Source organism: Rhea pennata, chromosome 3 (genome assembly GCF_028389875.1).
Source record: "Rhea pennata isolate bPtePen1 chromosome 3, bPtePen1.pri, whole genome shotgun sequence".
In the NCBI taxonomy this organism is placed as follows: Eukaryota; Metazoa; Chordata; class Aves; order Rheiformes; family Rheidae; genus Rhea; species Rhea pennata.
In genome coordinates, this window is record NC_084665.1 from 77,916,572 (window position 1) to 77,928,972 (window position 12,401).

A 12,401-nucleotide genomic window follows, 5' to 3' on the forward strand; every position below is an offset into this window, starting at 1 on the left:
TTCATTGATATGAAGAGTGATGCTAAATGGAGGTTTTATTTATTGTCTATGAAAGCCCTAAGTTAGCTCCAATCACTTCAAGCCTGTACATGTGCACGTGTATTCTCCCACATTTAGCAAAATCCCCAACTTTTCTAGCTAGTGTCTTTGAGCCAGGAATACACAACTTGCAAGGACGTGGCTTGAGCTGATGCGTGCATGTGACACGCTCTGTCACATTTCACACGAGGCTGCGATCACGCAGTCTTTATCCTTGGATCGTCTAGACGCTGTAACAAAGTGGAAAAGGGCAAAGCGAAAGGAAAAAAGCCCTCTTTGTCCGTCATTCACTGTGCATCAAACTCTCCTTCCCTCTGTGTTGCCTGTGCCAACAAAAAGAGAACGGGAGCAAAAGGCAAACTAATAATCCGGAGTTGATAATTCGGTGGGTCTCAATTCATATCATCCCTTTTCAAAAAAAAAAAAAAAAAAACACTATTATTTTACTGACACTACTGATACCTTCGTGTATTTTCAGAATTAATACTTTGAATGATTTTTTGGCAGGTGATCTGTAGTTCTAACTTTTCTTCATCCATTTACTTGGATGTGTAAATGAAGTGTGTAAGGCTGGCTTGTCAGCACTTGTAACTAGATACCTGAAATCTTCCTGGACGCCAGTGGAGATATTTTTCCCCTACACAGCTGAAACTTTGTGAATGAGCAGTAGGGCTTCTTGAAAAATAGTTCTCTCATGTATAATTTTTTCATGTCTGCAGAAGCAGCAGCAGCAAGAAGAAAACCTCTTTCATCATCATCCACCACCCGCAGTTTCATGTTTCCCTTCTCTTCTTTTCTTTCTTTCCCTTCATTTGTTTTTTTATTTTTTCCGGTGAAAACAGCAGGGGAAAACTAAGAGAAGAAACAGAGCTGGGTAGGGGGAAGCAGGCGACAGAGTTTCGCAGGCAGGTACGGTTTCAGGCCCACAAAATGGCTGCTGTGGTTCTTTTTTAAATAACAAAGCCTGCATATTGCTCAGCTGTTCTGAGGAGCACACATGGATGTTCCAGCACTTGCAGCTACTAAGTCGTTCTTCTTTATGGCTCAGTCACCTCCGCTCAAATCCTCTGCACCTCTGCGCTTCTTTTTGCTCCGGAGTTTCCCTCATGCCATCGCCCAGCCTGGTGTCTGCATAGCTGCCTGGTTTTGGCTGCCCGTGTGCCGGAGGTGCAGCTGGCAGAGGCATGGCAGCTTCGCAGGGGCAAAGCCCCCGGGGCGCAGGACTCCCGGGGTGCGCTCAGCGCTCGGAGGAGTGAGATGAGCCCCTACTCCGCAGGGATCTTGCCAACCACACGGCTCTGCCTCGCTTCTTAGTGTTGCCCGTATGACTCCTGGCTCCGAAAGGAGCCTGGGAGGACTCAACCTTAAGCTAAATCACTAAAGAGAAGGTCTCTAGGGCCAGACCACTCTGCTTTTCAAAGAGGCAGCACAGACCTCTGCGTAACCAGTTTTTCACTGCTAATTTAGACTGAGCACCCCTGCACCGGGTGCAGTCCTTGTGGGACTCTCCCAGAGCCACTGCCAGGGCCGGGCGGGTTTGCGCTCTCCAAGCTGCTGGCCGCTGCAAAGCGCCTTTCCCTTGGCCCTTTCTGCGCTTGGGTGTCTCAGGGCACCTCTGAGCTAAGAGGAAGGAATGGTGGAACGTGTGCTGACTGCAGACAGCGCTGGTCAAGGCAGGGCAGCTCAGGAAAGTGTATTCAAGTGCTGTTCTTTTTCCTGAACATCCTGGTAGAATAACTGGCAGTGTCTTCAAATTGTGGAAAATACCCTTGAACAGAAGGGATTTTACAATTAGGCAGGCTAGATTTAAGAAGCAGGTATCTATATTATGAGCTGTCACAGACAAACAGCTACTGCGTAATTTTTCAGGCATTAGCAGCAGTGGAATATGCTTTTTCAGAATCCCATGAGTTTGTCAAAACCAATTTCCTGTGTTGATGCCGGGATAAGGCATACAAAATAGCCAGCCTGGCTGCTACAGAAAAATGAGGATATTTGCAAAAGGATGTGCTTTTTATTTACCCTAAGTGAAGGATACTGGCTGAAATATGAAAGGAAGTATGAAAAAAATATTTGCGTACCTCTCTATACTTTTTTCTTTCTTCTGTTCTGTGTCTCACTTTCTCCCCTCCTATTCATGTGTTCTGGACAAGGTATGTTAGGCTGAGATTAAGAAAGTTTGTCTCTGTTACTTTTTTTTTAATTTAGAAAAAGATTTTTCTGTTGTCACTGCTTTTTCTTGTGGCCTTATGCTTGAGAATATTGTTTCTGTTCCAGGTTACATGTAAGATTGACTATACTGGATCAGATTAAGAATCCATACAGGGCAATATCCAATCCCTAGATTCATCACGCTTGTCTTTAGAAACTTAAGTTCATGCCTATGTTCATGAGAGAGTTTGGTAATACCAACATGTGAGTGCTAAGATATTAGAGCTTGCCAATGAAAATTGATGCTAGATAAAAGCACAAATTTCTGAGGGCTTTTCTTTGAGATGTGGTGAATCGCCCTCTGTCTCACCCAACCTATTGAGAATATAGGCTCTTAACTTTTAGGCAGCTGAAATTAAAAGAGATTAGTCCAGGCGCTAGTCATGGCCAATGAGACTGCTGAACAAGAGATTATAAAAATTAGAAATCTTAGAACTACCTTCTCCAGAATATACTCTCTGTTTCCTTTTATTAGAGATCTGGATGTTAAGACTATTTGCATTTAACATGTTAATCCTCCGGGGCTTTGTCTAGTTTCTTAACTCATTTATCCTTTCGACTACCCCAATCTCCAATATCAACAGTTTTTATACTGTTAGGTATTGTGTAAAACAGCACTTCTTTTTGTTTTAAGTGCTCTGTCTGATGAGTTGCCTTCTACTTCCCTGTATAGTGATAATTACCTGCTCTCCTCTATCTGCATCTCTGTCTCTCACATAAGGCTCCAGCAAGGTATTACCTTTACCTGAGATCAATGGCAGCTATTGTGTAGTTGGCAATGGCAAAAACGAGAGCGTGAGTTGAGTGTCTTACTATGTATTTCGGAGCCAGACTTGAATACTTATAATTGTGCTTTTTGGCTGTGATCTTCCCTGTGAGTTGTGCTGTCCTGGCAAAGGGTGAATGAGAGAGGTTTCTTCCTCTTACTGCGTCCATGCAAGAAATTTCTTGCAGTGCTGGTCAGACAGCTGCTGCTACATACGAGCAGGTAGGATCTCCTTCTCAGGCCCTGATGGGAAACCACTGTGGGGAAGAATTTTGAGTGAGTTTTCCCAGCATGTTGCTGTTTATCTTCAAAAGCAGAGATTTTTTTTTCAAAATACTTGGCTTTCAGGCAGTGAGCTTAATTTGATCCTCCTCAAATGTGGGTTAGGGAGAGATCTGGTGAGCATAAATGAATAAACATCTTTTCTTTCCTTGCTCTCCTAGGATTTTAGATAATGGGCTGTGTGCAATGTAAGGATAAAGAAGCAACAAAACTGACTGATGAGAGGGATGGCAGTTTAACTCAAAGTTCAGGCTACCGCTATGGGACAGATCCCACTCCACAGCATTATCCTAGTTTTGGCGTGACTTCAATTCCAAACTACAACAACTTCCATGCCACAGGAGGCCAAGGATTGACAGTGTTTGGTGGAGTCAATTCCTCCTCTCATACAGGGACACTGCGAACAAGAGGAGGAACAGGTGAGCTTCAAAGCCTTCTTTCAGTGCACTTAATCAGTCACATTACATCAGGGACTGTTTGAGGGGACACAACTGTCTCAGCATGTTATTTAAAATAGTGCTAACCTACAGATGCTAGTTCACTTTGGGGACATGCCCGGTTTGGCTGCCTGCCTGCCTCATCCCTCAACCAGGGAATGAAAGAGGCCTGTGGTTGAAGCAGGGAACCGTCTAAAGTAGTTAACAGGACATGTTTGGCATGGGTATGTCTGAACTCCCTCTTCTCTGAATGTTAGACCTCTTTTACCCACATGGGATCCTTCTCTTCTGTGTAGGTACCAAAACCAAAAGAACTAATGGTTTTAGAAATGGAAGGAGGTAGTGTGCCCACTGTCTGCCAAAAAGCACAGTGATTAAAAGGGTTGTCCAAAAAGTAAGAGCCTTCAATCTAGTTTGCTCCTCAGCCACAGGAGTGGCTTAAATTTAGCTTAGCTACCTGATCTCTTGAGGTTCCTTTCACTTCTGTTTTCTGTGATGGAGTATAACTCATGTTTGTTCTTCTTTAGGTGTAACTCTTTTTGTGGCGCTTTATGACTATGAAGCAAGAACAGAAGATGACTTAAGTTTTCACAAAGGAGAAAAATTTCAAATACTTAACAGCTCGTAAGTTTTAAGTTTGGGAATATGCTTTTTAGTATTTTTAGACTTACAATGTTGGTAACTATGTTTGTCTGTTTATGTTATTCATAAAATATGATGTGGGCTATTCAAGATATGTAGGGGTTTTAGTCTTAATGCTCACTTGTCTTTGTCTTTTAAGTGTTTTATTATTTTAAAAATCAGCCAAAATGCAGTTTTACCTCAAAAAATACATAAGCGTTAGATTATTTGGTTCACTGCTTACATTTCAGAGTAAACTCACATTTAGCACTGACAGCACGAGCTCTGTACTTTACCAGTAGTAACAGAAGTTCTGCAAGGCTTATGCTAACACTCTTTGCAATCTGCTGCAAGTATTTCTGCACAGGAGCGAGCTAAGAAAATCTGATTCACAGGAAGAAATGTGATCCAGGCTGGCATGTCAACATGGGTTTAAAAGCATTAACCTGTTTTTCTTTTAAAGAAAGATGATACAGTTTGAACTTGCTAGGAAGTTCTCTTAAGTATAAATGCACCATTGTACAGTTGCATTTTGTATGAAGACCATACTTTCAACCTGGAAAACATTAAAATTAATTTTATCAACTATCTGTAGAAAAAATCACCTAGCAATTTAAAAATAGCATCTAAATATTACTGTGCTATTGACCTAAATCAGCACATCTTGTAATTCCTGGCTAAGAACATAAAGTTGAAGACTCTGTTGTATGTTCAGTATTGCTATCATATAGAAGTAAAAATGGGTTAGCAACCAAGTATATAGCTTTCTAGAGGCTTTGCGATATTTCTCCAATCTTTGTCTTTTATGCTATGTGACAACAAGGCAAATTCATCCCTGGTGCAACCCCTCTTAATTTTAATAGAAGAACTCCAGGGTTGGAGTTGGCTCAGTATGCATTAATGTAAAAAAAAAAAAAAAAAAAAAAAAAAAAAAAAAAAAAAAAAAGCCAGGTAATTCTGTAGAATATTTCATGAAGTCATGAAGCTGAAGAGCTTTGATGTAGATGAAAGCACAAAAACTTCAGTTAAGACTTGTAAAGGGAGCAGCAGTTTAAAAACCTCTCTACTTCTAAATTAGCACTTGGGGGGAAAAAAGGAGAGATTTTTTAAGCTGTAATCCATTTTCTTCATGTTGCCTACCACTTTCCTAACCTTGCACAAACTCAGCTATTAGTTGAAACAAGTACAAATTCCACCGATGGCAAATTCCTTGCCCGCTGCAATTGGTGAAGTCCAGGGGTGCTCGTGAGAACTGGAAGAGCAGTGGTATTTGGAGTCATTGGGCAGAGACTTTACCCACATTTGTGGCTGGTTGCAGTACATGCATTTTGATGCAGGTGGTTACTGCCGGGAGGAAGACTTTGTGAGGGAAAAAAATCAAGCAGCCACTGATTTTCCTGTAGGATTATAGAAGCTCAGTTCACATCATAGTCATCTCTTTCTGCTTAGAAACACCAGCCCCAATCCCCCGAGTCCCGACAGCCAGGCTGGGGTTGCACAAAAGCAGCTTTTCTGTAAGAATGCTTCATCTTTTCCTCTGTACCAGAAAGGACATAAAAGTGCGCTTTTTAATAGTGCTGCTTGTGATGAAGAAGCATGCAGGTGCATATAAACAATTTGCTTGGAATTTACTGAGGGTATTTCTTTTTTAACTCCCAAGAAATGAAATTTGATTTCTGCTTTGGATAAAAAGTTCAGATTCGCAGTACTTGAAGTGGCTTACAGAAAGTATCCTTGTGATTTTAACTCAGGAATAATACCAAGTGCAGTCTGGAGAAAGGAGGTACCTGCAGATGGTGATTCAGAGTAGAGTCCCACTCAGGTGCTCCAGAACACCCACCATCTCCATCACCACCAGCACTCTGGCATGTCTGGTTAGCTCCATTGACTAGCTTCCTCCTTAACGAGGCTTGTCAGTTGAGTGCCTATAATTAAATGTTGTGAAAAAAATCTGTGTTCCCCTTCCTTTCTGGCAGAGATTTAAGCTTCTCTGTCAAAGCAGAGGGGGTTGCTCATGATGTTGTTATGAGCTACAGCATTTTTTTTCCTCCCTAGATGTGATAAAATATCTCCATCTAGTGGAGTGTCTGTGCAGTAAGAGGAGAGAAGTGGGAACTAGTGATAATGGCACAGTTCTAGCAGCTGATAGTAATAGCCATAAAATAATTGAAATATTTATGAACAGTAGTGTGGCATAATCTCTCAGAAATATTCTACAGGTATGTATGGGGGAAATGTTAGCCCTTCAGCAGGCTAAAATTAGGGTTATAAACCGTAAAGCACCCTAAACGCCGATGGCCCATTTCTTTTGAGATCCTGATATATACAATGTGTATTAAGATAGTGTTGACTCCCACTATCTAGAAAAGCTAGTTCTTCACCTGAGCTGTAGAATCGAAAACAGCTCTTTTTTGACTAACTGCAGCTGTTTTCTAGTTGTTTCCCATAGAGTTCGTATTCTATCAAACTCCTAACAGAAGTGGAGTTAGAAATTTTAGTAAGAACTCACCTTTACACAAGCTTTTCTGACTGCTTAAAATGGTTTAGACAATGTGTTTTTGGTAATTGCTTGCTTACTGAAGATGCTGAACTTCTGGCCTCATTTGACAACAGTGGTTCATTTAGGTAAATAAGTCTCTGTTTTACAGAGAGGGAAACTGAATTTTTAGGCAGTCCAGATGGAAAAGAGAACCTTGTTAGTGAAAGTAGGAGTTAAATGTCAATGAGCATGATTCTGAGAACTAAATGCAAACTACTAAATCTCAAATTGCTGCATCCTGTAACAATAAACTTATTTTAAAGCTATGTATTCTATAGTGATATGCATTGGCTGAAGGGTAACACCATGTTGCACTTGCACACATGTACATATGACAGAAACTGATGATGAGCCCATGGAATATGGTCCTGCATGGATTTGTTTATATCTAAATGTGGTAGAAGAATGTTTTTTGTAATTATTTGAAAATATATCTAAGTCATTTACTTCTTAAGATATCTCCTGTAGGTGGCCAGGAGAGGGAACGTAGACAGTGAAGTGTGACTCTTAAAGTCTATCTAAAACTATTGACTGTTTGATGTCTTTGGGTTTCAGATGGAGTATCTACATAGAAGTTTGAATGTCATGTTAAAATTACCAGTGGATGTGAAAGAGTTGGTTTTGGCACTTTTTTGAAAGGCTCCCTCAAGGGTCAGAATTAGAATAATAGCTGTGGGGACAATTTTCAATATTCTAGACCAAATTCAGCTCTAACCAAATTTGATTTCAGTGGAAGTTATGCCCTGTTTATACCATCATACTACATTTGGAAGGCTACGTTACTAATCACTGTAGAACTAATAACTGATGCAGAGAAATACATGTATTATTTTGTTTTAGATGCAAACAGTTCTCTCAGAAGTATGCCCATGATAAAGAGATAGGTTGCTGTGAATTCTTACAATACACAGCAGCAGTCAGATCATTGTCTTTATAACTCTCCTTCACTTTTCCTCATCTCTGTTTCTACAGGGAAGGAGACTGGTGGGAGGCCCGGTCCTTGACAACAGGCGAAACTGGTTATATTCCCAGCAATTATGTGGCTCCAGTCGATTCCATCCAAGCAGAGGAGTATGTTTTCTTTTCATTGTAAAGACCCATTAGTGTTGTACTTGAAGGAGATTTGAGGAGTTTGTTTTGATTGATTGCAGTGACTTTTCAAACAACTTACATCATTTTTATTTCAATTTTCAACTGCATTGATAAATAATTAGGTAATTAGTAACAGAAACACAAGCCCAGCACTTTTTCAATGTCAAAAACAAAGGAAGAAAACCTAAAAGAGCACAGGTCTGCTTACTTTATTTGGGTGTCAGCTAATTTCTAGCTTTAAGCAAACAGTGCCCTTGCTTTTCCTGAACCAAATTGTAAAAATATTTGGAGTCGATCAGTCTGCAAACTGTCCATTAGGCAGGGCACGTTCTAATAAAAAATACATTCACAGGATAGGATGCCTACAAAGCGTATGGTGTATGGCAAGCAGTGTGGTAAGGACATGTACACAAAAGAGTGGAGCATTGTGGCTGTGTTTTTATCTGTATTATTTCCAGTTACACTGGGATAGTTTAGATGTCTGAGCGAGTACTGTATAGCAGTGCTGCAAAGCATGACTGGGGATCTGTATATTTTTTGAGTTAACTCTGTAGCATACCATGGATTCTACTTTGGAGCTACTGTACTCTATATTTCAGGTTACGTTTGCTATAGTTCATTGACGTTATTCTAGTAACTAGGATATAAGGATTCCAACTGTTATCTAAAGTGGCTCTGACTTGATTGATTGTGAACAAAAAAAAAAAAAAAAAAAAAAAACTAAAAACCCCAATTAATTGCAACTGGAAGGAAAAAGGTACTGAAAAGCCTTATAGAACCAAAATAAAGTGGTTGCATCTGAGTTTTCCTAGTTGTACTGCAACAAGAATGTTAGATACTAATAAATCACTATGTAAACCAAATATGTAGTTTAGAACAACATTCCCTCCCAAGTTTTGCCCACTGTTTGCTAAAATTAGGCCTTTGTGGTAAGAAATCAAACAAGCAGTCTCTGTATCTACTGGTTACAGGCTTTATGCAAGTGCTACTGTACAACATATATAACATCTATTCCACAGATCTGTCATATTACCTTCCCACCACAAAGGGCAACAACATGAGGATCGTGGTTGAATATACTTGAATAACCATATTTTCCAGAAATAATATACTATGTCTGAGCTCTGTGACACTACCGAGTAACCCTATGCAGCATTTTCTTACTATTTCTGATGTTTTCCCCAAGGTGGTACTTTGGTAAACTTGGCCGAAAAGATGCGGAGAGGCAGCTCTTGTCATTTGGAAACCCAAGAGGTACCTTCCTTATCCGGGAAAGTGAAACTACCAAAGGTATGCTGGCCAAAGCTATTCTGACTGCTAATTAGTAGGTATAAGAGAAAATTTGTGGTAAGTTTGTAAAATACTGTGTTCCTGGATACCAAGACAGAGAAAAGTGTCGTCTTGCGTATATGTGTGCCAAGGAATTAGATGTCTGGACATGCCAGGTTTCAGAGTGTTCAAAGCAGAAAACAACCCAAGTGCAACCCATGCTGTGCTCAGTGCTCAGCCCATGGTATCTGCAGTACAAGTTAGGCGCAGGCAGGGTGCTCTGCTCTGCTGTCATGCTCAGAGTGCTCTACTGTCTGAATGCTTGTGCTGAGGTACTACTATTGAAATGGAGCTGGAGGAGTCAGGTCTTTCAGAGCAGCACTTGTGGGCTCCTGATATCTATATTAGGGTCCTGACAGGGCCATCTGGCTTGCTGTGAATACGTGCTGAGAATCTACAGTTTAGTTGGGTGAAAATTGCTTTTTGCTTCAGAACAAGCATAATGTCTGACTTTTTTAGATAGACTGGCAGGGAAGGAGGTGCTGCTTATTATTTTGGGAAGAAGGTTAGAGTCTTTTGGTCTTTTCTCTTTAGGAACAGTCCTTGGAAAAAAAATAGCCATTTTAAATTCATAGATTAACAGTGAGAAAACTTGAAAATATTTCCAGTGAATATAATCTGGAAATATTTAATTGTATACATTCTGTAGAAATGAAGTAGAAGGATGTATTCTCCTCCTCCCTTCTAAAAGTACTGCAGGAGCTCCATCTTTCTTGCTTTTTCATTTTGTTAATGAGACCTATCAACTTCTTCAAAGCTTCATTTTTTACAGAAACATTTCTCTAATTCATGTGACCATTGGGGAAAAAACATGCAACTAAATGGAAACAAATCTGACCATTTGTCTGTTGACTGGAAATGTGAAACCATAACTAGGGGAAGCATAAGACACTAGAATTCATTCCATGGAAATTCAAAAGTTTAATGATGGTCCGTGTAATTAAAGCACTGACTTCTCAGTGTTTTGATCAGAGCACACGGTCAGCTAGAGTTAGCATTGAAAGTGGCTGGAGTCCTGGCTGTAAGAAAGAGAAGCACCACTTACCACTTCTGTCTGTCTGACCTATCTTCAGATGCTGTATTCTAGCATCTAAAATTTTATATTTTTGACCCCTGCAGTCACTGAACTCTTCCTTCATTGTACTTAATTCTGAAGATTGGTTATCGTGCAGAATCAGAATCGACATGCTGTTGTTTCAGATGGCTAATTTCCCATCCTGTCACCCAGCAGCTTATGCATACCTTAGCTAACAACAAAGCATTTCTCAGCAGGATCAAGATGTGCTCTAACTTACTCTCTTTTTTGCAAATAGCCTTCACCTGTTCAGTTTGTCCAACTGTTATTGTTATGCATGTGAGGAGCAGGACTTCATTCCACTCTATACAGAGTTTGAAAAGTCACTAACATGGGCTTGCTTAAAAATACCCACCACATTATTTCTCAAAACCAGGCTATCAGTTGAGTTTATTTTGACCTTTTTAGTACACTGGTAGGAGAGGTGTTTTTCAGGAGTGTTTACTTAGCTAAGTCAGATTTTTTCTAAGGCTTCTTTGGAGAAAAAAATCATTTGGGAAATGAAGTAATCCATCATGGATGTGCTTATAACAGCAAGCTTAATTTCTCTGCTCTTGAACCTAAGGCTTTCTACATCTTCAGGCTAAGTTGGTACTAAAGCCACTGGAAAAAAAAATGCATACTTTTTGTCAAAAATGTCCATTTCCTTTCTCATCCTTGTGGTATCCTTGGAAATACATTGTTAGAGGAAAATAGAGAAACTTTGTTGTTCATGAGAGAGAAAACAGTCAGCTGAGAGAACTCAATGGTGCATTCCCCTGCAAGTCTCAAAATGCTTTACTCCAACTAGTCATCTTGGGCTTGAAGCAGGAATTGCTTTGTGACCTAGAATTGTCCCCTTTGCTTTAAAAAATAACACTAATAGAATTAATCAAGATTATGTTAAACGTATCAAAGTGGATGACTTCAACCTGAGTTTAACTTCCCATGGTCATGCTTGCCTTCTCACCATATTTCCAAAATAAGTCAGATCTGTTGGGTTTTTTTGTTTGTTTTTTTTTTTTCATTTTTGCAAAGCCTGACTACCCAGGTATTTAATCAGCTCTTGTCTATATAATCTTTCACTCGGTTTCAATATGTACCTTTCAATGCTGTTTGTTTTTAAGTTTTTTTTTTTAATTATTAATGTGATGTACTGCTATGTGGTATTCCAGATTTATACTATGTGTATCCATTATATTTGATTTTATCAGCAGATAATGGCTAGTCTAAATAACAAACAGTCTACATAAATGAATAAGGAAATGAATCTTGGTTCTTGTTTTTGTCCAGATTTGAAATAAATCTCCAGTCCTGCAACTTGATCTGAGGTCAGTGGAGGTCCACAAGGGGCCACCCACGCAGATCTGATTGCAGAACTGGAGCCAGGATTGTTTACATTTTCCTAAAGAATCTAAAAGACTAATCAGATAGGCAGGGAATGTGACTAAAGAAAATACAGCTGCTCTTAGTGGATCAAAACTCCCAAATGCAGAGTTGGAGAGCTCTGCCTGGAAAATTTTGGAAGCAGGATGACAGTATACAGACATCAGTGTTGGTACAAAGCATGTACAAGATTTGCCTGCAAATCCCCAAAAAGCTCCTAGCTTAGACAGATACACTTACTCAGTGGGAGACTCGTGTCAGAAAAATAACCTGAACATTTTTTTCTACACTTAAAAATAAAAAACCTTTCACTTCTTTTGGGATTTCTGCTGTTCACATAAAATAGAATCACATGTGTAAGGGCTGGCTCTTTTCCTCCTGTTTAGAGGAAAAATAACAGGGAATTTGAGAACTCCTTGGATTTAGGGGTAGAGGAGTTTTGTTTGCTGCAGCTTTGCTCGGTAGCAAGCTGTTTACCAGTGTGATCTGCTGCAGTTTGATATGGTCAGAGACATTTTAAAATTCCCTAAAATTCTTACTGGGAAGAATCCAGGAATGACCTTCTGTATCAAGAATTTCAGCTGTGTAACTATGGGGGTGGTTTAAACCATTTTATTTAGGTGGAGGTGCTTCTGGAGGATGAGA

The 12,401-nt window shown here is 39.9% G+C and overlaps 1 protein-coding gene across 3 annotated transcripts in view; it reads left to right on the plus strand.

Moving 5' to 3' along the window:
• Positions 1-12,401, plus strand: part of FYN (FYN proto-oncogene, Src family tyrosine kinase) — a 137,470-nt gene that overhangs the window by 93,275 nt on the left and 31,794 nt on the right. For all 3 annotated transcript variants that reach the window (XM_062572635.1, XM_062572637.1, XM_062572636.1), the window contains 4 exons: positions 3,460-3,717; positions 4,263-4,359; positions 7,868-7,966; positions 9,174-9,277. In XM_062572635.1, coding sequence (XP_062428619.1) covers positions 3,471-3,717; positions 4,263-4,359; positions 7,868-7,966; positions 9,174-9,277 — 547 coding nt within the window. In that variant the 5' untranslated portion in view covers positions 3,460-3,470. The remainder of the gene's footprint in view (positions 1-3,459; positions 3,718-4,262; positions 4,360-7,867; positions 7,967-9,173; positions 9,278-12,401) is intronic.